A 25,636-nucleotide genomic window follows, 5' to 3' on the forward strand; every position below is an offset into this window, starting at 1 on the left:
CTCGACTTCGCACGAAAAATAACTAAGAACTTTGTTTTAACTTGTTCATTTGGAACCTGATTAAACGGTTTGAATGGTATTCTTGGGTTTACTTTCTCCGTGCCTCACTTAACGCCGTCTGTGGTCTACACCAGCCGAAATAATCAACGAAAAAGCACCCCACAGAGAATCGGATCGGAGAACTACGAGATAATCTGCTTTGCACTACTGTGACAGTAAACTGTGGATCGACCAGACTAAGGGAGACCTATAGGAATCCGCTTCAAAGAAAATGAAAGCAGCGAAAGGTATAACGAAGGTTCTCTATTGAATAATTTTTAATCTGAAGTAGAGGTAGTAGAGTTTATCTTTCGTTGGGATTAACAACGATTTCAAAGTAATAAACATTGTTCTACCTGAAAGATGGACGGGACAGAAAATCGCCAAGTTAATGTCCAATCCATTCGCCACCAAGCAGAAGGTTAAATACGCGTTATATTTATATTTTTACCCACCTATACTAGAGTGAGGCGCAGCTCTACGTCAAAAAGGTGAAATGAAGCATTTCATTATTTCTCTACTATGCATTTCGATCTGTTCAGATCTTATTGACGTCTTATTGACGCGTAGGACGGTCGTCCCGGATGCATCATGTCAACTTCAGAATGCCATTTTTGGAATTTATCAAAGGGATTAAACTCGCCATAGGGAACATGAATAGTTTTAACTGGCAGCCCGTTTCATGCAGATGCAGACATGATCTCATTTAGCTTGATAAGCTTCAAAAATTATGAGGGTGCTTCGCATAGTTTCAACCTTCCCTCAAGATATCAATGTACACGTAGAGTCTGCAGCTCCGAATCGTGAATCGCCTCACATCGCATTGATTACCGCTTTTCGGTGCGATTTTGGTTACCGCTTCGTTCTCAGCCAATGAACATGATTGTTCCAAAAACAACAACTGTCAGTAGAAGTTACTTTGAAACGCACATCCTCTTATTCATGTGTCAAATAGTGCCACCGTCGTATCTGTACACACAGTTCTACTCGTCGTAGAGGGATATGGCTCTCAAACCCATAGCGCCGGTGGCACCAATACAGTTGCGCAAAAAGGGGCCCAGCTTGCCAGAAGTGATGTGCCGTCCAAAGAAGAAGCACACAGAATCGAGTTTGTGAGATATAGACAGCACAGAAACGCGGAGCAGGCTCAAATTGAAGGTAAGACCTCACTTTGCGGCGGACATTTTTGCGTGGCGAACATCAAGGTACCGAAAAAGCTAGCTTTTGTGGATCCATTTGCCCGTTAATGGGTTCAGTTGGTTCGTTGTAGGGATAATTATCAGTTCCGCTGTGTTTGATTGGCCGAAACTAAGCAGTAGTCATTTTCCATCTAGTTTGTGCTTAGGATGTTGCGGTAGGAAAAAGGAGCGCCACGGCTCATGATTGGACAGTGAAAAAAAGTAGTGATGACGGTGAAGATTTCCGCCACCACAGCAACAACGGATAGGCGATAATTGGAGTCGTGTTTCGCCAATGAAGAAAATCAATAATGTGGGTATGAACTTGTTGTTCCACCGCTGGTTCCAGCGCTAGCCAGTTTCCTGGTTTTGTCTGGTGAAGCCCGCGTTAACTGTGCAGTGCCGTGCAGTTTCGAAAGGTTTCCTTTTCCCCCGGTGCATTTCAGCAGAACGATTTGCTTCTCTCCCCTTCGTATTTTTAATTTCTCTTTTTCAAGTAATTCTTATGCGCCGTATTTTTTCAAAAGGCTTCCCTCTGCTAATCCCCCTCGTAGACGGTGGTGTACATTTAATTTGAGAAAAAATAGGGTGGTAAAGGATATTTTCACCAGCCGGCTAATCGTTCGTTGATGCCAAGCTACATATCGATTTTACGCAGAAACTTTCCTGAAACGTATGTGGGGCCATTATGACAGGAGCTGTCAGAAAGATGGCTGCATCGCTTAGTGCTACATCCAGTAAACATCTATTCTTTCAACTACCGTATCTCTGCACCACCCTATTTTTATCTCATGCATGTATCCGTGTCCGCAAGAGCGCCAACGTATGACACCGAAAGAGTTCTTTGGCTTAGTTTTCGGTTCTAGCCGGACCGAGACGGAACATCAGCATTTGTTGTTATTCGACCTCTGCTGTGTGTTCCTTTGCGTGCGTGATAGTGCTGGGTTGCCAGTGCTGCCCGGATCCGAATGCATCCTCGCGGGACACACCTCGTACAATTTTAGTTTGAACTACTACCGTCTATAGTTTTACCTCACGCGAGTGTAAGTTATGCTATCATCGAACGCTAAATCAAAGTCCTTGAACTACTCATTCGTGTTCGTCTTTACCGGATTTATTTCCCGAACTTACGTTTGAGCCACATGTGAAATCATAAACCATGTCACTAATATCTGATCAGGATCATTCTGCCCATGGATGCATAGTTGACGTAAAAACCAAAATGACCAAAATGTACTTTTTCGGTCCTACGCACTCTTAACTATGTTGTTCACATGCCCAATACTCAAACAACATATGTTTGTTCGAAAATATTCGAGAAATTTAGGAAAATTGAGCTACTCTGCTATTGTTTTCACGTGATGCTAATGGTTGACGTGATTCCCTGCATAATCAATCAGCATAGCAACCTATTTGTTTTTGTAGCTTTACGCCAAGTTATGTGAATAATCGTTCAAAAAAACAGTCTGTTTATTCGCATAAACTGGCGTTCGCATTTTTTAAACACAATAAATGATGAATGAATCATAAAACCCCATCAGTCCTGTTTTGATTAATAAACTCTACTAAATTGACAGATTATTCGATTGAAAAAGTTTATAGCAAAGATTACATGGCTTTAAACGTTTTCACGATAAAAATGCGTTTTCTCAACAATCATGATGCTGGTCGTTACGTCGACTATGCATCCATGGGCAGCATTGCAGTCAGTCCGAAAGTTTTTCATAAATCAAAATTCCCAAGCGATTGATACTCCGATGATGGCCGAATGAACAGGAGTAAGTTGAAACGTAATAATTGAAGTTTTGAATATTTCATCGATCAAAACCACCACGAATGCACATACAAAGATGGATAACGTTGCTGTGCTCCCACATCCCTGGCACGAACGTCATTCTCATACATTTTTCTTGAAGCCGTTTGAGCCAGGCTTGCTGGCTCGATTTTGACAGCATCTGTAAGAATTACGCAATCATAGGGTTTTATGGTTCAGAAAATATGTTGCATGCAGGATGTAGATAATGAACGATGTTCGTTTTTTTGTGCTATCGGCAACATAAGATAGGAAAAATTCTGACTTTTTATAGTCTTATTTTTTATGATAAACAAAAAAGGGAAACAACACGCTGCTTTCGTCATACTGCGCAGCATTAAATACAAACGTTGTCTCGTTTAAATTTTGTTTCAAAATTTGTTGTCTACCTCTATTACCACCACTATCGGAGGCGGCTTCAGCTGACAACTGTCGTGACAGGGATGTGTGTGCTCCCTAGTTTAATGCGACATAAATTCCCCACTTACTGCCGGGAATAAGCAGATCTAGAGACACTTTTATTATGCTTTTCATAGTCGTCATTATTCCTGTTTATATTTAGTGATGAAGCGGTGATCTGTTCGTCAAACGACAAAGCATGCAGAAAAATCCCCTCATGCATTCTGATCCGATAGGTACCGATTCCGTGCTCAAGTAATGCCTGCCATAACTTGATGCAATTGTCCAACGTGTTGTTTCGCAATTCGAGAACATATAGGTGTATGTCAGTGCAATGCAACTGGCAACACCGGTGGGATTACGGTTCACTCTGTTCTTCTCTCTCTTGCTCTTTGCCGTGCGGAATCGCTGCAACGCTCCTCCGTCATTCATAGCATCGGCGCGATAATCATACACATTCTCACGCACACTCCTAGCTGCACCAGTCTAACCAAAGCAAGCAGACGAGAACATCGGCAATAATTAGATGGAGGCTAGTTTTTTTTGTCTAAAAGCCTTAAACCGTACCGTACAATCGTAGCCGGTCTAGGAAGTTCAATAATGGCTCTCATCGCACCGTGAGGATGTTTCCGATGATGGTAAGACCGCATTGTGGAATGTAAATATTTCTCCGAAAGTTCAACTTTTTCCAGCCTTGCGGGCGAGCAGTTGCGAACTGCGTCTCATCATCAGTGTTCGCACTTTTCAGCTTTCTGTCTCATCGGGACGGGACGACCATATCGAAAAAAGATGGAGACCATCCGGCAAATGGCTGATAATTTTCATTTGTGTTGCAAATCGTTAACAGATGAAAATCAAGCGCGGATGTGTTTGGCATGCAGAAAGTGATCGCTCTCTGTGGTATACTTTCTGCAAAAGAACCGGCTGAAGAAAGCATGCCACTAAATTCACAGATGTGCCTTCGACCTCCTGCAAAGCGTCAAGCTGCAGGTCTAAAGATGGCATCCTTGAGAAGGGTGAAAAAAATAAACCATAATTACCAGATGCTGCGGGGTTCGAACGACAACCGAAAGCAAAAGGAAAAAAAAACGCATCTGAAAAAAAGTGAATGAATAAGATCAAACAATATGGATGCAAATTAGTCAATGGGGAGTCCACATCATGCAATGCAAACGCTACCGGTATAAGGAAGATATCTGACCAGTCCGAAAAATGACCTGCGTCGAGAGCTTCGCTTCAAAGTCTGCTAAAACAGGATTTTCGTTCGATATTAGTTAGCCAGCGATAGCACACGCATCATGGACATAGGTTGCTCGTTTGAAGTGGTAAGAGCAATCTCATAGCGGTGTTACAAATTAGAATGTTTGTACGTTCATTTGATTACAGCACTTGTTTTATTACTAATGTTTCTCAAATAAATATAATGTAGAATGTAGGAATGAACTTCACCGAGGTGAGAACAGAATGGAAAAGATATTAGAAAAAAAGAGTAGGAAACCTACTGCTTCAGGTAAAACCAACAAGCAGTGCAAACAACAACAAAAACGCGACACTGGCGTTAGTTGCGGTGTGTGTAGGACTTCAATTGGATGGAACATCCAGCTTCACGCACACAGACAATCGGCCGCCAGTTAGCTAGCGGCTATGTTGGTACGTAACAGAACGGAAACAATGTTTGCTGGCAATGGTGAGTTCACTTTTCGAAAAATATATCAGAAAGTGGATAAATCCACGGCTGAGGTGTGCGGAAATCAGCGGTATCAGTGAATAACATAATCGAAAGTGTTAGTGCGTGCAGAAGTGGCACAATTCACTGTGCGCACCGATGCCTTTGGTGGGGAAGTGCGAATGTACGCGGTCTGCCGAATTCTGTCGATGGTTTATCGATTTTGTGAAGTCTGTGACAGTGAACCGTACTGCTGGCGCTTGTATTGCTTTTGCCGATCGCAACGATAGAGGGAGCGCCCGTGCGAACCATCGCGAGAGAGGTCATCTTTCCGGCAATGTGTGTATATGTGCGTTCAATCAGTGTAACGTTTTGATCGAAACTCGGGAAGAATAAACCGGAAAAGTGCAAGCTGCAAAGTTTAAATGGTCGAAAATTGTGTATGCGCTGGCACAAACAGAGTTCGGTAGATACCGATATTCGACGTGGAATTTATTGCGCCTCGTGTGCTTTTGCTGCCGCTGCTGCAATAGATGCTGTTCGAATGGAATGTGTCCAATCCGATAACAGCGAACAAATTCATGCCCAGATTATCGAACTTTAAATTTGACTCGCATATCAATTGTGGCAAAAAAATTATTTTTATTAAATGTGAGTAGTACATTTGGAACCACATAAGACAGATGTGAATTAGTTTTTTTTATTAACAAACTATAGTCGACAATTAACATTAAATCATGATAGTAGATATGAAATATTTCGAAATAGCATCTTGGTAACAAATGCCAGTTTTAGATGAAAGTATTTGTTATTACACACGATTGAAATCCAAAAATCGGTAGAGCTTGCATTGTATTATGATTGGCACTAAAAAATTTGCTTTGGAAACATCCAGCTCAAAAAAAAAATGGAGGACTGACTACTGTCTGTATGGAGGTTGATATTAACATAATCATTCTTATGATACATCCGGCTTCGAAGTGGTTGGTGGTTGTACACTTTTTAGTCCAGTCATTACAAGGAATAATGTTACGAGGTTTCTATGCAAAAAGCGTTTTTATTACAATTGCCCTGGACGCTTGCTTCAAAAAAGCAAACTTTCAAATGATTTGCTTTTAATTCATTCAATAAGATTAGTTGAGCAATTTTGTCTGGAAGAAACCCACCTTATTCTTGGTATTGAAATAATGGCTAACTATCATGGGATTGCTACCACATGCAGTGGATCCAAGTTGCTGGGGTTTTTAAAATGCAAGCTTTTAATGTACGGTGTTCGGAATAAAGCGCTACTGATCTCTTGTGATCAGTATAGATACATTCCTGGACAATTATTTTCCGTTAATCACATAGAATTCACGTCATTCTATTTAATAAAATACGGATAATAGAGATCTCTATCGTTTGGATTACAACCTTTTAATCAAGATGGAGTCGAATGCGATGGGCACTGCATCGGGTGGATATATTGAAATTGTATCAAGTTCAAAATCGTTGCCCAATTTTGTTGCAAACTGTGGGTGGGTAGCTGTGAATTTTTTGTATCAGCCAAATCATTCAGAGACTGCGCTCAACTTCAAACGCTCATCGCTCATATTTTTCTCGTTTTGTGTAAATAACATCCTTAAGAAAAATGAAATAAATGGAACTACCTGTCACATTAGCAACGAGCTTTAAAATCGCTCGTTGTTCAAGAATTCGGAGTAAACTACTTATAAAATCAGGATAAGACTCCAATGGCTTGTCATGCAGTCCAGTTCTATTTATCTCGAAGTAGGTTTATAGGCTTGGTTTGCAGCCTGCATAGGCAAAAGTTGGGCATCGATTAATCTTGCCCGCTGCTCACTTATTCGCTCTTATTCTGTATTTCGACGAATCGGCTATTTGAAAGATGTTATTCCTTATCCTGCCAGCCAAATCACTCGATTGAGTTCCATTCGAAATTGACATCCAGCGGAATACAGCATAATGCTACGGGATATGATCGTTCAACAATCTGGGGACTTGCTTAGTACACTGTAGCTGACCGATTTTCCCAGTATAGATGCAGGGTGGTTCTCGCAGTAGTTGGTACAACGCAGCAGTGGTTTACAGTGGACTACCAGTGTTATCAGAATTGTGTGGTAATCCGTAATCCAATGTAGGCAAAAGGAGAGCCTTGGGCAGGGATGAGGAAAAAACCGCTTCTGATGATCGAGAACATAGGAGCGATCAGATTCAGATTCATTGACATTACTACTTGTAAGCGACAAATACTTTGTCGGGGTCTGTACAGGTTATGACAAACATCATGTCAGATGTGCGTGAATCTATATAAACAAAACGAGTAACCCTTTTCCTCGAAAGTGGGCGAATTGTAAAACTGATTGACAGTTGAAAATTAATAAGAGAACAAAACCTTGTGATTAAAGCTAAAGATTCGCTGTTTGTCATGAATCGTACAGATCATGATCTGTGTGTGTGGCGATAACTCGCAGATTTGATCAAAATAACTGATTTTCTATCTCTAGCCTTAAAATAAATAATGTATAAACGTCTTTATGACTTCTAGAGCAACATGTGAAAAGGGTCTATGTGCAAATGGGAGATTCTCTTTGTTGTCTCCTCTCTTCCGCTGATCACGGCGATGCAAATGCACTTAGACAGATTAATTTAGCACGAAACGGTTGCTGGCGTTATTAGCTAGCTACTGGTTAAGAAAAATTGCATTGGGATGCATTTATGTCCCGTGATAAACGTATGAGCGGAGACACTAGAGGGGTTAGTGCAACGATCTTACTGACTATAGCAGCACCTCCCATCCGAGATTCGAACACACGACGACTGGCTTGTTAAGCCAGCATCGTACCCCGAAGCTAACTGGGCATGATTTCAGTGCTCCTCATTAACTGAAGGCCCTGTATAGTTCTTTAATACATCCACTGATTTAAAATGCTTACTTAATTTTATCCAGGGTGGCAATTTAACTTGGAAAGCCGGGAAAACCCGAAAAAGACCGAGAAATTTAAAAGTAAAATAACGGTTTTTTACTATTTTTAAGCTTTTCTCGGGGATTTTCATTTTTTTGCGTATAAACCTGACGCAGACTAAAACACAACTGAAAAAAGAATCAAACAATTTCGTCCAGCCGTTCTTGAGTTTATCCCTTACAAACAAACGCACCAACTTGGTTTTATTATATAGATTATCCTGCACTTACCAAATACATTGAAAATATGCTTATCAAGCAAGGAGTGGTGCAGTGAGGAGGCAGTAACAAAAAACTAATGGTTTAAATTGCTAAATTGCAAGCATCTGTGGGACACGCAAAAAATAACCACGTTAATAATTTTCGCGTGGGAGTCTAAAAAGGTGGAATCTCCGCAATATCTATAATCTATTTTCTCGTTACTTGGAAGTTAGAGAGATTGTCAACGTTAACTCCCACTGACTTGGGCTTGCGGCTTTGACTATGAGACCTGCTGTCTTCGAGTCATCGCAGAGATGATCACGCTTGCTCTACATATCATATTTAGAGCTAAGTCGAGATCATTTAAACTACAATGTAAAAGAATTCCAGGATACGAGTACATATCGTTTTGGTTCACTATCAATGCCACCAATTAAAATCTCGTCCATAACAACGAGAAATAGATAGCAAGTGGTGAAAGTATTTCTGTTTCAGTCCTGCAATATCCCTTATAGGGTTCGAGAGGAGGCCGTTGTGCAGCACTTTGCACGATACTGAGCGTCGATGAGATAGACTAGCTTTTCAGGAACTCCTTTATATGCCTCAGTGTTCCCAAATTTTTCGTGGTTTAGTCGGTCGAATACTTTTTTTTAAATCAACCAGCACCAGATGAAGAGAGCTCTGGATTTCAATAATTTGAATATAATCCTAATAATATAATGTGGAGCGTCGTGATAGGCCGGTACGGCATCCAGCTTGCTACTGCTGGAGAGTAGAACCACTTTTCAGAATACCTTTTAATGAGCTACAGAGCTACGTGATGCAATTCTGGTCCCCACATTCAGATAGGCTCCCTTTCTTGGCAGTTTTTAGCAAGATGCCCTGCCTCCAGTCCACCGGAAACGTCACAGTTTCCTAGATATTTGCGGTGACAATATTGAGTAAGCTTTCAGCACCTTGACCACAATTTATTCCTGAATTATTCCTGGTGCACTTCATACATTTGACTGCTGCCTCGACGATGGGCCTCGGAGTTAACGTGGTTGATGCAACATACTGTGGGTGTCACGCGCTGTTGATTTTATTAGCCTGTGACATTTGATTTGGATCCTCCCAGTTGGCCTCGAGGTGTGATACTGGCCTAATAAGCCAGTCGTATGTTCGAATCTCGACTGGAAGAGGCTGTTCGAGTCAACAGGATCTTAGCAACTGGCCCTGCAATTGTCCGGTACTGTAACAGCTGGCTGCGAAATCGGTCGTATAAAAACAGAAGGTCAAGTTTCGATTACGGAATGTAGCACCTAGGCTTTGGCATTTGGGACTGATAAGAGCTGCTTAAATGTTGAGTTCAACGGTTAAGCTGGTCTGAACGGTCGATTAGTGACAGCTCTTCCCTTGGGCGGCGTCTTCGTATTGGTGCTAACACCACTAAGACGGTGCACATATCTTACTTACTTAATTGGCCTAATGTCTTACGACAAGGCCTGCGCAGTATAATTTCTCCATCTGTTTCGGTCCATGGCAACTGATCTCCAGTTCCGCGGGCACCCAGTGCTCGCCAGATCTCGCTCCACCTGACTCCACGCTCCACACTCCGTCTTGCCACCTGACCTCGCTCGCTGTGCCCCTCTTCGTCTTGTTCCTACCGGATTTGATGCGAAACCCATTTTTGCAGGACAGTTGTCCGGCATTCTAGCAACATGTCCTCCCCAACGTATCCGTCCAGCTTTAACCACTGTCTGAATACTTGGACGCGCGAGCTCGTGGTTCATTCCTCGCCTCCATACACCGTTCTCTTGCACTCCGCCAAAGATGGTTCTTAGCACCCGCCGTTCAAAAACTCCGAGTGCTCGTATGTCCTCTTCTAGCAGTGTCCGCGTTTCGTGCCCGTAGAGGACAACCGGTCTAATTAGCGTTTTGTAGAGTGTGCACTTTGTACGGGGGTCAGATTATTCGACCGGAAATGTTTGTGAAGTCCGTAGTAGGCCCGACTTCCGCTGATAATACGTCTTTTAATCTCACGGCTGGTATTGTTGTCCTCAGTTGCAGTGAGCCAAGGTATACGAACTCGTCGACTACCTCCAACTTATCCCCGCCGATTACCATGGTACTGCCCAAGCGGACCCTGTCCCGCTCGGTCCCGCTCGCCAGCATATACTTCGTTTTAGACGTATTTATCTTCAATTCAATCTTCTCTGCTTCGCCTTTAAGTCTGGTGTACTGATCTTCCACCGCCTCAAATGTTCTGCCGACAGCATCCACGTCGTCAGCAAAGCAGATAAATTGACTGGATTTATTGAAAATCATGCCCCGGATTTTGATCGCCGTTCGTCTTATAACACCTTCAAGCGCAATGTTGAATAGCAGGCAGGAAAGACCATCTCCTTGTCGAAGTCCCCTGCGTGATTCGAATGGGTCCGACAATCCACCCGAGATTCTCGCACAGCACTGGATCCCATCCATCGTAGCCATGATAAGTCTAGTAAGCTTACCCGGAAAGCCGTTTTCGTCCAAAATTTTCCATAGCTCTTGTCGGTTTACGCTATCATATGCGGCTTGGAAATCGATGAACAGGTGGTGCGTGGGGACTCGGAATTCGCGCCACTTCTGGAGGATTTGCCGCAGGGTAAAGATTTGGTGCGTTGTAGACGGACCCTCCATGAAGCCGGTCTGGTAATTTCCCACAATAATCTATTGGCTATTGGCGATAGTCGATGAAAGATGACTTGGAACAGCACTTTGTAGGCGGCATTCAGGATAGTGATTGCTCGGTAGTTCTCACAATCTAGCTTATCACCTTTCTTGTAGATAGGGCAGATAACCCCGTCTTTCCACTCCTCCGGTAGTCGTTCCGTATCCCAAATTTTGACAATCAGTTGATGCAGACGGGTCGCTGCCTCCGCTTCTGTTTGTATCGCTCCACATTCTGACGGGTGGCTCTACGCAGCATTTGAACCCACGCTGCGTTCCTCTCAGCCAATATCTGCTGGCATTCCTCGTCAAACCATTCGTTACGTTGATTCGGTGCCACATGGCCTAGGACGTTCTCCGCTACGCTGTTAATGGCTGTTTTCACGGCATTCCAACAGTCCTCAAGAGGGGTTTCATCCAGCTCACCCTCTTCCGGCAGCACGGTTTCGAGAGATAACGCGTAGTTTTCGGCGATCTCCGGTTGCTTCAGTCGCGCTAGATTATACTGTGGCGGGCGCCGGTATCGTATGTTGTTTACAACAGATAGTTTTTGACGCATCCTTACCATCACTAGGTAGTGATCCGAATCAATGTTAGCGCCTGGATAGGTTCTGACGTCGATAATGTCTGAAAAGTGCCGACCATCTATCAGAACGTGGTCGATCTGTGATTCTGTCTGGTTGGGTAATCTCCAGGTGTACCGATGGTAGAGGTTATGCTGGAAGAAGGTACTACGTATGGCCATGTTCTTGGAGGCGTGATGTGATTGTTGCATTATTCAAATTCACAAAAGTGCTTTTATTCCGTTTAAGAATAAGGCCAGTACGGGGATCTCTGATAATTAATAGATGAATGTTTCTCGGGCTCATCTCTATTTATCACAGCTATCGCAAATTTGTCCGAAAAATGCCGGATTGATTGGTTCGACCGAGGTTAGGGAGGTAAGGGGATGTAATCCGGATACCAGACCCGGTTTAGATACCGAAGAAGCATTCTTCAATGATTACGGGTAATGATAGAGGTGCTAAGGTAGCAGATAAGAAAATTGAGCCAATTCTTATATTATATTAAATTTATTTTACAATAATAATATTTCTAGCGGTGGGTTTTTGGGGCTTGGCGATGTATGGCCGTTATAAATTCTGCGCACTAACTGTTTGATCTCAGGCAGCACATCATCCTTCCTTCATGCTGAATTCTATATTATTCCGACAAGGCCTATTGACAGTGCAAAATTAAAGCCAGGGATGGCTTTAATTGAGGACAGCGCTGTCATGTGGAACGAGGTGGGCAAAGTAGAGAAAAGCATTGAAGGAAGGGTAAACCCAATTACACACAACCACGCATAAAAATTCAAAAAGAATATCGCTCACACAATAGCGATTATAGCAAAAATAAGTGCGGGCAGTGCGGGTTATACAGCAAAACACCCGGGCGACATCACAATCGATCAACGATACTGGTCGCAGTGATGAGGAAAAATACAGGAAAAATAAACTGTTTGGTCTCGAGACAGAAGGCGGGTGCGGCTCTATGGTCACTCTAAAGCTTCTGTCGACTACCGAGAAAGCCCAGGTCGGGCTGCGCTCAATTTACTTTGTAGACCTATCTTGGGATAGTGCATGCATGCCAGGGGGATGAAAGATGAAATTTGTTCTATGGGTCGAGGCCTGATAAGTTGATAACGCAGAATTTATAATGGTCCGAGAATTGTCTTCCTATTGGTTCATTTGTGGTTGTTTGTGTTGGAACATTGATGGTGGTGCGCGGTTGAAGACAACCGGTGTTAGGCGGGGCTGACGAGATTTCCACTTCTCCAGTCTCCACTATACTACATTTCAAAACTCAAGTAGAACAAAATGTCCAGGGAAAAGCACATTTACATCTATCACTTCTTCTCTCATCAACATTACCACCATCATCTTCATCATCATTATCATCATCAACATTATATTTAAAATATGACCTTTCGGCCCTTGGCGGAGAGATTTCAGAGTCAGTTTGTGGAGTCCGCACAGGACCAGCATGCTTGCGGTCATAGGCGTCTCGGCTATGCTAGGGGCTTTACCTGTGTTTAGTGGGAGACATTGCCTGTTTCGTCAGGTAGAACTGACGTTTGAGGTCTTCTGACTGATACTCTGATACGTCTCCTGTAATAAAATCAAAAAATGGTCCTCGGCAAAATTTCACGAAATTCGAAGATACCGTTTTTTAATGCGTATGGGTTTGTGAGTTAGCGGCTATATACAATTTTTATATTACAAAAAGTAAGGCCTTGGTGCTACATCCTGCTTGCGGGAATTCAATGAATGCGAATGATCCCATATTACTACCTTGCGGCACCCCTATTGTTATCAATGTCCAATTCACCATATTTGAATTCGACCATACAACTGTGTTCGTCGAGAGAAGATTAACGAAAATTTCTTTAAAAGTAATTTTTCCAATCATCGAGACATAAATAATGTTGGGAACGGTATGCTAGCTTATTACTGTCATTAGTATGTTTTGTAGACAATGTTGAAGTTAATAATAGATTTAAAAACCTGGTAATGAACCATGTCTTTCGCTGATTTATGAATTTAATTGAAACGATAGAAAAATGATGAACGATATTCAAATGACAATCATTAGTTGTAAAAATCATTTTTTAAAGATTTGACGAACGTAAAAATAATCTATTCTGTGAAGAAAATCTGCTTGCAGTCAATTCCGTTGTTGTGAAATAATGTGAGTTATTATCAGTGGTCGCAACATTCACTTGATTCATTCGAGAGATATTTTTGATACAATCAGTTGGAAATTGTTGTCTGTCTATTATAGACATGCTCGTCGGCATTGCGGAATTAATTCGAGCTAATTTAGTACCGCTTCATTTGTTCGTATAATTTCCACATGCTTCCTACGCATTGGGATTCTGAAAATATGTCACATCACATAGCCGCCGGAGGCCGCATGTATGCTTCTAATAATAACCAATCGTTTTTTTTTCTCTATCCTACATTGTTTCAGACCTGCTCTGAGTCGACACCGTGCAACAAAGTACTGTTTTGGTTGAATTCATTAATTCGCCGGTGCAAATGAAAATCAATTACCCACTGAGCAACTGTGCAACGTCTTATCAAACCTGCCTGCGGGCTTGCAGCAGTGTCCAGTAGTGCGAACTTAGCCGAAAGTTCCTTACTTTCTGGCCGAAAGTATGTACACGGTTCAGTCCAAGCAAAAAACGCAAAATCAGCAGTACTATGTAGCGTCTAGTGGAAGAGTTAGGGTAACTAATATGGAAACAAACAACAAAAAGACTGGCGATTCATATGGACTGAGCGGCGTCGGCGGCGGCAGCAGTAGCAGCGGCACTAGCGGCGGCGGAAGCGGAAGTACAAATAGATCGATGGCTTATGGCGGCAGCGTCGGTGGTAGCAGAAAAGCTTCGGTCGGTAGTGGTAGTGACCTATCTAGCGAAGACTATGAAGAGGTGAAACCGGATATCAAAGTCAGTTCACACCTCTTGGACCATGGGTATGGATATGGTGTAACACCGCAATACCACCCACAGCCACAACAGCAGCAACAGGGCCATCATCACCTTCATAGCAGTAGCAGTAGTACTAGTAGCAATAATCATAATAGTAGTCAACATCATCATAGTGGTTATCACTATCTACACAGTCCTACAGCGTCTACCTCTGGGTCATCGGCATCCGGCACAGCGCATTATCCCCATGCTAAGCCAACGACACCCAGCCGGACGGGACTTCAGCAGTCGCACAAAAGTGCTAGCGGTGATCCGCAAATTACCAACTACTTCAAGGTGAGCGTACATATATTTATTTATTCCACTGCTCTTCTGGTTTTCTTACTGGCTTCAATTGTAGGCGGTAAAACGTCGACCGCAGGGCAGCCTTTCACCACCTCCGAGCAAAATTGCCAAGCAGTCTAACAGTAAAACACCGAGTTCTACCTGTTCCACGCCCACGTCATCGGTGTCGTCTTCGTCGTCAAAGAAACGATACTCGGAAGGAACTAGGTTCGATAAGAGTATTACTAATATAAATTTGGATCCGAAGCAACCCCCACTTTTATTTCAGATACGACACCTCTCTTGGTTTGCTGACGAAAAAGTTTATCGATTTGTTGAAGGATTCTCGCGACGGTGTGGTCGACTTGAATATTGCCTCCACGAAGCTGAACGTGCAGAAGCGACGGATTTACGACATCACCAATGTGCTCGAGGGAATCGGTATCCTCGAGAAGAAGTCGAAAAACAACATCCAGTGGAAGTGTGGCAACTCGCTGTGCAATATCGAGAAAAACAATCGGATACAGCGCGATCGGTATCTGCTGGAGCAGAAGGAGAACATGCTGGACCGGATGATCGTTGAAATGCGCCAAACCACGGCAGATAACATGCAAACGGCTAGACATGCGTACGTTACCTGCCAAGATCTGAACTCGATCGATACGTTCAAGGAGCAGATTCTTCTGGTGATCAAGGCCCCACCGGAGGCGAAAGTGGTGGTAAGTAATGATAGGAAAATGGTTTTTGCGAAGTTTTCTAAACGATCTTTTTATTTTTTCGATTTGCAACAGCTACCCGACGTGCAGCAGCCGTGGGAAATTTTTATTAAATCTGAAAAGGGTGAGATTGATGTGTTTCTGTGCCCAGAATCATCGGAGGGCTCACCGAATGGAGGGTTCGGAGCGGCTGGTAGCAGTAGTGAGAGCTTCAATGGTGGTAGCAGTACAACTGGTGGAGGCTATGGTAGCAGCAGGTCTGGACCTGATCCTTTACTCGAAGACATCGATCCACTTATCTCGCCATTCAGTGAAAAGTTGCTCAGCCCTAGAAACAGGATGAGTAAGTGATAGAGATTTCTAGCTGCTATCATCTCAACCTAACCCATCGCATTTAACTGTACTTGCAGAATGCTTCACGAAACCTTTTGGTTCAGCACAGCGGAACCTCAATAGGGCATTCTTCGGCATTCTCCCGGCGGAAGTGAAAGTCGAACCCGGTTCAACCGTACTAAATCCGCTGTCGACAGGACACACTAGTAGCGAACCCATTCCTATGTCTAGGCAACCGACTCTCGTGAAAAAGGACTTCGACTTGCTAGGTGGCAGTGATGTCAGCTTGCGAAATTCAGTAACAACATCTAACAATCCGTGCTTTAGTACTAACGTAGTTAAAAAGGAACGATTAGACTCTGAATATATAGACTTTACCAGTGCTACAATTGATAACTCCGACCCGAAGGCACTTCCTGTGGAAATAACATACAGGAACGCTTCTCTGAATGACAGTAAGCTAAGTCCGGAGACGTTACTACCGCAGCAGTCATTGGACACAGGCGATTCGAAGGGACTGAGCGCTAAATCCACTCCAAACAATACGCGCGAGAAGAATGCTATGATTGACGGCTTTGGCAACTACAGTCCGTTTGACTTGCCCGAAGGTGAGTATCCTATTCAAGAATTCTCGTTTTATCACTATCCATTAGTAGGAGAGCTTGTTCAAATTACCAGTGCGGGCCGCACATGCAGGGTACTCAGCAAATTCGGCCGCGCAAGAGCTTCAAACTGTGACCTGTGTAATATGTTACTAATCACATCACAGTCTGAGTTCTTGCTTGGACGTTTGCAAAACGTCGAAAGAATCCAGCGTTCAGTAAGTGTGCTATCTACTAACTAACAGTGTACAATACAACAGTGGTTTCTTTGGGTTGGTGTACGGTTGACTATAATTCTCAAGGTGGTAGTTGTTTGATTAATACTGGAACTGAATTCTCGTGGATCTGCAGTTTTGTTTTGTCCTGTAGCACCATGAGATTCAGCTCCGGTGTTAGTCTTGTTTCACATGGTTCATACGCACCGGTTGTTTTTCCTAACATTTTACCCAGCACATGTAAATATTGTATCATACAATTTATGGTTTTGAACTAAAAAATCAAATGGATTATGCTAAGGACACGACAACATGATTGACGTGCTGACGTGCGGCTCGAGCCAAAGATGCTGATGGTTGACGTTAGAGAGGTTGATGACGTGAAACCTTAGTCACAACTTTTAATGACGTCGAGCCATGTACGGCCAAAATAGCCAAAAGCCAAATTCGATGTCGCACACCCACTCTAATTGTTCCGTTCTATTTCATAAAAAAGCTGTAATAAAAAAATGTTAAATCTTCATAATAAAGTATTAGCAATAGAGTATGCAGATTATGTACACTTGAACTGTCTGTGCTTGGGAAATCGTGGCGAAAATAACTTTTTCTGTTACTGTACTATTTTAACTAAATTTTTAAATACGGGAAAAAATAATTTATTTTTCAAGCGCACGTTTGTCTGCAGCTGTACTGACAATTAATGATCGACACTAATTCGAATGTATATTACCCTGGGGTTGTTGATGGTTAGCGGACAATTGGATATCATTGAAGATGTGTTCTATCGTTTTGTGCCACCCAGTTAGCTTCGAGGTACGATGTTGGGTAAACAACAGCCGGCCTTCGTATGTTCGAATCTCTACTAGGCGGTGCTGCTAAATAGAGTCAATAGGATCGTTGCACTAACCCCGTAGTTGTCTTGTACTCTAATAACCGGCTGCGAAGTCTGTCAATAAGAAGGGTCTTAAAGACGTTTATAACCAAACACCTCGATTTTTCTACCGCTTTAAATCCTAAATGGTGCAAGAAAGGCTTTTTCGTGTATCCATGGATGCCTTTGCCACATCTGCCAAGTATTGTTAGTCCTGTTTTCCAAATTTTTTTTCACCTGGCCAACTGATTTCGTATGTCCTCGACTTTCTCAGTTCTTTGATTGGGTCCTAGGGTGTGTTGTTTCACTGCAAATAGAGTTACGATCAAAATACCTCCTCGCTGTTGGCGGCATACCACTCCATTCTCCGTAGCATTTGTTCCATAGTTCCAAATCTGGCCAAGACAGCATGTGTTGCTTCAGGAAATGCAGAAAATGACTCCGGGCACATGTTTACATAATAGTCCGGCAAACCAGATATTTCTTAGCGATCTTCGACAATTTCATATGCTTGAAAATGTCATCCACCTTTTCGCTTCCGTACCAAATTCCAACCCAGGAAGCATCACCCCGCAATCGAACCTTGTCAGCATCGTTGTATACATCTTTCGGAAAAGTGTTTTGGTTGTCTTGTTTTGTTTATCGTGGCGATTTGGACTCACTACCCTCTTAGAAATCGACAGTCCGGCTCGGACAGAGACCTTGGATTCTATTTAAAAGCATTGTGCAATCAATATTGAATTGTTCGATTGCTATACTACTGCAACCGTTCAATAAGTAAACGATAGACCCAACTAAAAAGGGCGCCATAGCATAGATCGAGATATGCTTTGTCAGTGTTCGTAGCCAGGCCCCGGAAATGACGATGGCGCCTACCCCGCTTGTCAAGCATGTTCTGCATCATCCAGCTCTGCTAACTACTACCAGCCAACAAATTTTCCGTGACGTAAATATTGCGCCTCCAGCCGTCTTCTACGACTACGCCCATGCTGATTTTGGGGATGTTCTAAATGTTTTAAGCAGCATCAACTGGAGCACAGTTTAAGATAATGGCGATATAAACACTTCTGTCACAACCCAAGTAACAATTCAAAGCCACTTGGTTTTACTTGAATTTTATAAAGGTTTTATTGCGGTATGAATCATTAGCACTGGATTTATTGTGGTATTGCGCAATACCAAGAGGATACGAGCCCAAACACACTTATAGCTAGCTATAAAACCATAATAAAACTGTTAATAAAGCGAATTTATTGTTAAAATTTGTTGGCTGCACCACGTCTCTTATAAACTTACAATAAGTGTGGCGTAGCAACACAAAATGGTGCGCCAATCAAAATTGATCTTATCGCGGTTACTTGTCAAACCGCAATAAATCTGTTAGTTTTATAGAGCTATTAAAATGGTAACACCCTAACCAAACAGTTTTTTTGCTGCTATTATGAAGAATACCAAAGTTCAACACCAAAATCATTTTTTTATGCGAAGCCATATTGCCATATTCTAGTATTTTGTTTTAGCTCGCAAACAACAATTTATCAAAGCAAAGTATTTTGCAGAAAGATGGTCATTATCAATCGGTTTTCCTGTCAGAGGAAGCAACTAAAATGATTTTGCTAAAAATTGAGGTTGACTAACTGAATATTTTCAATTTGTTAAAACAACCAGTTTTCGAAAATTGCAATATTTCAGTGGCGCGCTGATTTTATCGACCTATCATATCAAAATGCACGATGAAATTAAATGCGCACATAGTGCAAACCATCCAAATAGCTTAAAATTTAATATATATTGTATGGGATATTTTATTCTGGTCGCTATAAACCAAATCGTTCAGAATAATCTGTCAGTAAAACAAAAACTTTTCTGATCACGGATATATTTTCAAGTTGACAAAGCTAGTGAACTTATCTGCTAGAAAAGCGAAAAGCGAAGAGCAAAAAGCGAAAAGCTTTTTTAAATTATGGCGATGGCTGTCAAGCAGCGAAAGCTTAATCGGTTTTATTGCTGCTTTTAGCAGAGCGTGATACGACTACTTGAGTTTATAACCTGATTCTTATAGCTCTTATGAAAACATTCTGAGGCGTGGGCCACTTGGTCAGAAAGCAGTTTTATAGCGGTCATCAAAAAGTTTTGGTGAAGCTCATAGTTTTATTAGCGGTTTTATGAAATTGGTCATGAAAACCGCTATACGAACGTAATAAAACTTGGAATTGTTACTTGGAAACCTTCTCCAATATCCTGAACTACGTTATCGATCGTCACGTTCCCAAAAGAACTACTCCCGCTCAGTACCAGATACCCTGGCTAAACACTATGTTGCGACGTCTCAAATCCGAAAGGAACTGCTCTAAAGACATTTTCGAGGTACAAGACCTTACCCCTCCCCAACCACTACCGGTCGATTAATACAAGATACAAACGCCTGAGTCGTTCCTGCTTTCGAAGCTACCTGAGTAACGTCAAGCAAAGATTGAAGCGTAACCCTAAATCTTTTTGGAAATATGTCAACGAGCAACGCAAAAATGACGGTCTACCCTCGGTTATGCTCCTGGGTGATAAAACGGCGAGCAACTCCGAGTAAATTTCTGAACTGTTCTCGATGAAATTCTCTAGTGTATTTACTGATGAAAGTTTGACGATTGCAGAGATATCCACAGCGACAGAGTGTGTTCCTTTCCTGGGTCATTCATTGAACAACCTCACCATCGATGAAGTGATGGTTACATCGGCCACCGAGAAGTTGAAACTTTCTCGATTCGTTGGACCGGACGGTATACCACCTGTGTTCCTGAAAAAATGCATCTACGCAATCGCTGCTCCAATGAGCCATCTTTTCAGCTTATCCGTTAACTCAGGTATCTTTCCCTCAGCATGGAAGTCGGCTTACATGTTCCCTGTGCATAAAAAGGGAAATAGGAAAAACGTATATAACTATCGAGGAATCTCTGCTCTAAACTCAATTTCGAAACTGTTTGAGCTCGTCCTGTTTGAACCAGTATTTGCATTTTTCAAACAGTACATCTCTGTTAACCAACATGGATTTATGCCCAAGCACTCCACGACTACCAATCTCTTGAGTCTTACATCCTACGTGATAAATAGTTTAGATGCTCGGTCGCAAACAGATGTCATTTACACTGATCTTTCGCAGCTTTCGACAAATTGAACCACCAAATCGCTATTGCTAAACTGGATAAGCTTGGCATAGGTGGTCCGTTGCTGCGTTGGTTCATACTTATCCGATCGCCACTTAAAGGTGAACATTGATGGCAGTCTCTCTGGATCGTTCACTGCTCATTCTGGAATACCACAAGGCAGCCATCTTGGTCCTTTAATATTCCTTATCTACTTCAATGACGTCAATTACCTGCTTAAAGGTCCGCAACTCTTGTTTGCTGACGACCTCAAGTTAAAAGTCGAAAATCTATCCGACGCCGCTGCCCTTCAGGAGGAACTTTCGACCTTTGCCAAATGGTGTGTCGACAACCGCATGCTGCTTAACCCCAACAAGTGTGAAGTCATCACATTTTCCAGAAAGCTGAGCCCGTTCGATTTTGACTACAAGCTGTCAAATACGCCATTACGTCGTGAAAACTGCGTCAAGGATCTGGGGATACTGGTCGACTCTAAACTTACATTCAAACAGCACATCGCGTTCATCGTGAACAAAGCCTGTAGAAACCTTGGCTTCATTATGCACATCGGCAAGAACTTCAACGATGTTTACTGCTTGAAAGCTCTTTATTGTGCATGAGTGCGCTCCAATCTTGAATACTGTGCTCCAGTTTGGAGTCCTTACTATCAAAATGGAGTTAGCCGAATCGAGTCAGTGCAGCGGAGATTCATTCGTTTTGCTCTTCGGAGACTTCCGTGGAATAACCCTTTCCAGCTGCCAAGCTTACGAACAACGCTGTAGGTTCATCGACCTAGACCCCCTTCATGTTCGTCGCGATGTAAATAGAGCAACATTTATCTCCGATTTATTGACCTCACGGGTGAATTGTTCGTATATATTGCAAAACCTTGATATTCATGTCCGGAGTCGTACATTGCGCAATAGCCACTTTCTACACGGGCCGAATCGATGGACTAACTACAGCAGCTGCAGCACGATTACCGGTCTCCAACGCCACTTTAGCCGTTTTTACTCCAGCTTCGAATTTGACGTCAGCCGTAACGTGCTGAAAAATCGTTTTTTATCAATACCGCGTAGTTTTTTGGTTAAATTATCATTTGGGCCACAAGGCCTGTTGATGGACAAATAAACAAATTAAATTCTACTAGTTATTTTAGTATTCCGATAGATTTAGCCTGTGACTTGCAGGCGTCATCAGTGTTTCTGATGCTGCAACTAGTGATGTCCGTTAATCGTTCGATTAAGTTAAATTAATCGAATAACTATAAAAATATTCGAATAATTTTTAATCGAATATTGCCAGCACGAGTAGTTGAATTAATCGTTCAAAGGAGTTCAAAGGAAATAATATGAATGCGAATAATCCCCGAATAATGGTCGCTAATCGTACATAATCGCTCGATTAATCGAATTAATGAAAAAAATATTCGAATATTTCTAATCGAATACCACTAGCACGAATAGTTGAATTAATCGATTAGTGCAGACAACGCTCGCCGATTAATCGGTAATCGAATAATTGAAAATTTCGGACATCACTAGCTGCAACCGTGTACAGTTTTATTTAGCGTGCTTAGAAAATTGAGAAATCGAGAAAAATGACTCCAAAGTTTTTTTTTTCAGAATTTCAAAAGCGATAAAACACTCATCTACTCTACGTAAAGCGACAAACGCACGTTTGACTGCAGCTGCAGTTACAATAATCCAAATGATGTCTTTGCTAGTAAACACAGTTTACTAGTTTTCTTTATAAATGTATTGCAAACAACAAAATTATAGCATGGCAAGACATTTGTCAATGCACTGAAGTCATTTTTTACGCGGTTTGTTTTTTACGCGACTATTTTACGCGAATTTACGCGTTTTTTTTACGCGAATTTCAGAATTTACGCGGTTTTTACGCAAATTTCGGAATTTACGCGGTTTTACGCGATTTTCGGAATTTACGCGGATGTGCTCAAAAGGTCTATTTTTCGCGTAGTGTTAATATTCACATAGTTTTTTTACACGAAATTTTGGTTTTTTTACGCGAATTTTGAAATTTACTTGGTTTTTTTAACGCGAATTTCGGAGTTTACGCGGTTTTTTACGCGATTTTGATTTACGCGGGACGTATCCTTCACGTAAAAAGCGTCTTGAGTGTATTCTAATCACGAGCATATAAAAATCAAAACTTTTTATTATTGGAGTTGTTGCGTAAAAAATTTTCCTGTCGATTGGTACAAAAATTTTGAAAATTCGATTTTGGAAATCACTCAACACTGACTTCTTGAGACGCTCTACGTTAAAAAAAACCTCCTACAGTTAGAGGCTAGATCAATCAAAAGCGGAGGCGGAGCACGGTAAAATTATAATCTTGTTCAATATGTTACCAACTTGTCTATAATTCCCAAACAGTATTAGCAGTACTTACTCGCCAATAGCACTCCTAATTTTCTTTTTGCTGTTCTCCTTACAGTACTGGACGTGTTTCAACAGCTGGAACCACTTGAAAACGATTACAACTTTTGCCTGGAACATACGGAAGGTGTGTTTGATTTGTTTGATTTTAATTTTTAGTTCAAATTTATGTGGGTATGTACACGTAATGCCGTATATATACGCTTTTATTTTCTATTGAAATTGCTACTAGTACTAATTAAAAGTGCGGCTATCCGGTCAAACTGTCAGCTTTGACAGGACGCGTCAGTGGATCAGCCACCACGTGTACATTGTTTTCTGTTTATTTAGTGCAGTTTTTCAGTGACCTAAGATAAAAGCGATTAGTTTAGGAGAGGCACTAGCAATTGAAAGTTTTGTGAAAAACCCAACTGCCTTTTTTTAGTTACAGTCTTTTGCTATTTTTTTGCCCCCGTTCAGAGAGGAATTTCTTCTTTTCGTGTAGCTTTTCGGTAGGGACATCAGAACAGAAATTAAAATTGCACGTGGAAAAGCATCTCAATGTTTAGCAGAATATTCAATTAGAGGGAGTCAACAATTATTACTTTAAGATTGTTTTAATCTTTCTATCTATTGATATTTAGTTGTATTTTTGTACATAACAATATGTAAATTATTAAACGAAAAAAGGAAAAATAGAAAACCGGAAGTAAAAATTTAAGAATGCCGCCGAATTCATTTTGAGAGAAGATTCTATAGCGACCTGACAACTTGCTTCTCAGAAAACAGCAACTGATCCCTCATGTGGAACAAAAACCTAATGCGCTTATGATGAAAGAAGAAAGATAAATACAAAGTAATTTTGATCGCAAGAGAGCGTCACTCTGCTATGCATCATTTTATTCCTCACTTTTTGTATGTCACTTACGTACGCGTGAGGTAAAATCTGAAGCTGCTATAGTGCGTCAGAACCCTCCAATTTGCACCATGGAACCACAAACAAAAAAAAACGATGTAATATATTTAGCAAAAAAAAAAGCAAAATCAAACCAACAATAGTAAAACAATAATCTAGTAATACAAGTACAGTCGTACTAAATGCACACGATATAAGAAAGTGTTATATCAGAGAAATGCAAACAATTCTCTAGATTTTAAGCAGAAAATCTTAATTTATACTTATATTTTTACTAGGGATATCTTGAAAACAATAAACACAAAAAAGACGAAAAAGGAGAAAAAACAAACAAGAATCCGGACAAAATGAACGTTTTATAGCGTGAAAGAAGAATATGTGCAAAAAATCCAAATTGCAAGCGTAGTTTTCGACTCAATTTGACTTATTTATTACCACTTTTGGTGCGATCGTTTCGCATATTTTGATAGAATTCTAAAAATGCGCTTGTTAGTTTTTTTTTCGTTGCCAATTAATTAATTACCGTGGAGAAAAGGAATGATAAGGATAGGTCATGCACAATTCTAATATATCAAACGAATTGCAACGAAACAACAACCAATTAATATTTCTGTGTATATTCTACAAGAATACTGATACGCGAAAATTGCCTAACAAATGTTGTTTACGTCTCTATTGGGTACTCGGAAGGATATGCCATCATCAATTGAAGCACATTTGTTTCTGTTAAAACTAGTTTTAGGTCGATACAAAGTAAGAATAAAACACAGGAAGTTGCTATTATTTTTACTCGTGTTTGCAGCCAAGCAATTTCTAAGCGAACAGTGCAAAAGATTTCTTCTGTTTTAATTTTACGCAAATGTCGTTTATTTCATGTTACTGTGTTCGCATTCCGCGCTGCGACACTGATCGACTGTACTTTAAATTCGGAACTGAAAGGGAGGAAGGTAGTTTGTAAATATCGATGAAAGTGTGAAAGAAAAGTCGATAGGTTGGATATCGAAAAAAAAAACGGAAATAAACTATCACAGTCAATGGACACACATGATACACACACACAAACCAACAAACACCAATGGGTCGACTAAACGTAGCATTTCTGTTTAGTGTATTTCCACTTGTAACATTATAACAGACGGAACATGAATGAAATGCAAATAGAGAACAATGGAAACGTACTGCCGCTTGTTGAAGAGTTTTATTATAGCGAAAGAAATCATTTGAGGATTAGATTCCTTCACATTTTGACAGCTTATTCGCTTTTTGCCAAAAAAAAACTTGCTAATCAGTGTGATTTTGTAGGCATTTAAGCTGCATTTGTAACTAGAACAACAATGGGTTGCTTTGCCGCCATCCTGAGCAAGCTAAATTTGTATGCCCCTAATCGAAATATTCGAACCAGGAATTTTCTTCACCAGAATCATTGGAAGTTGGACGATTCATCGCACGAAGAGGAGCATCGTTAGAAGTGTATACCGCCCAAGTAACATTTTTGTTGTATAATAGCTTATTAAACCATTGTACAGCTAATTCCCATGGAACAAGAGCTTAATAAACTATTATGTTACTAAAATGTTACTTGGGCGATAACTGGACAAATTTCGTAAGCACAAAAGTTTTGAAAGAGCTTTAAAAATCAAGTGCCCTATTAATATTTTCACAGTCACTTCATTCACCTCACGCGCCCTATTCTTACAGTCACCAGGTGAGCGAA

At 41.4% G+C, this 25,636-nt stretch overlaps 1 protein-coding gene across 4 annotated transcripts in view; it reads left to right on the forward strand.

The window, feature by feature from the left end:
• The window catches only part of LOC128742422 (transcription factor E2f1), a 32,687-nt gene extending 7,596 nt beyond the window's left edge, over positions 1 to 25,091 (forward strand). The window contains exons 1-7 of one of the 4 annotated variants that reach the window (XM_053838778.1): positions 1,094 to 1,197; positions 13,965 to 14,763; positions 14,828 to 14,979; positions 15,041 to 15,470; positions 15,543 to 15,810; positions 15,878 to 16,408; positions 23,086 to 25,091. In XM_053838778.1, coding sequence (XP_053694753.1) covers positions 14,152 to 14,763; positions 14,828 to 14,979; positions 15,041 to 15,470; positions 15,543 to 15,810; positions 15,878 to 16,408; positions 23,086 to 23,186 — 2,094 coding nt within the window. In that variant the 5' untranslated portion in view covers positions 1,094 to 1,197; positions 13,965 to 14,151 and the 3' untranslated portion in view covers positions 23,187 to 25,091. Of the gene's footprint in view, positions 1 to 1,093; positions 1,198 to 3,953; positions 4,068 to 5,725; positions 5,747 to 13,964; positions 14,764 to 14,827; positions 14,980 to 15,040; positions 15,471 to 15,542; positions 15,811 to 15,877; positions 16,409 to 23,085 lie in introns of those variants that run through there. The other 3 variants (XM_053838779.1, XM_053838781.1, XM_053838780.1) reach the window with 3 other exon arrangements.
• The last annotated feature ends 545 nt before the right edge of the window (positions 25,092 to 25,636 follow it).

The sequence above is a fragment of the Sabethes cyaneus genome, chromosome 3 (assembly GCF_943734655.1).
Source record: "Sabethes cyaneus chromosome 3, idSabCyanKW18_F2, whole genome shotgun sequence".
NCBI classification, from domain to species: domain Eukaryota; kingdom Metazoa; phylum Arthropoda; class Insecta; order Diptera; family Culicidae; genus Sabethes; species Sabethes cyaneus.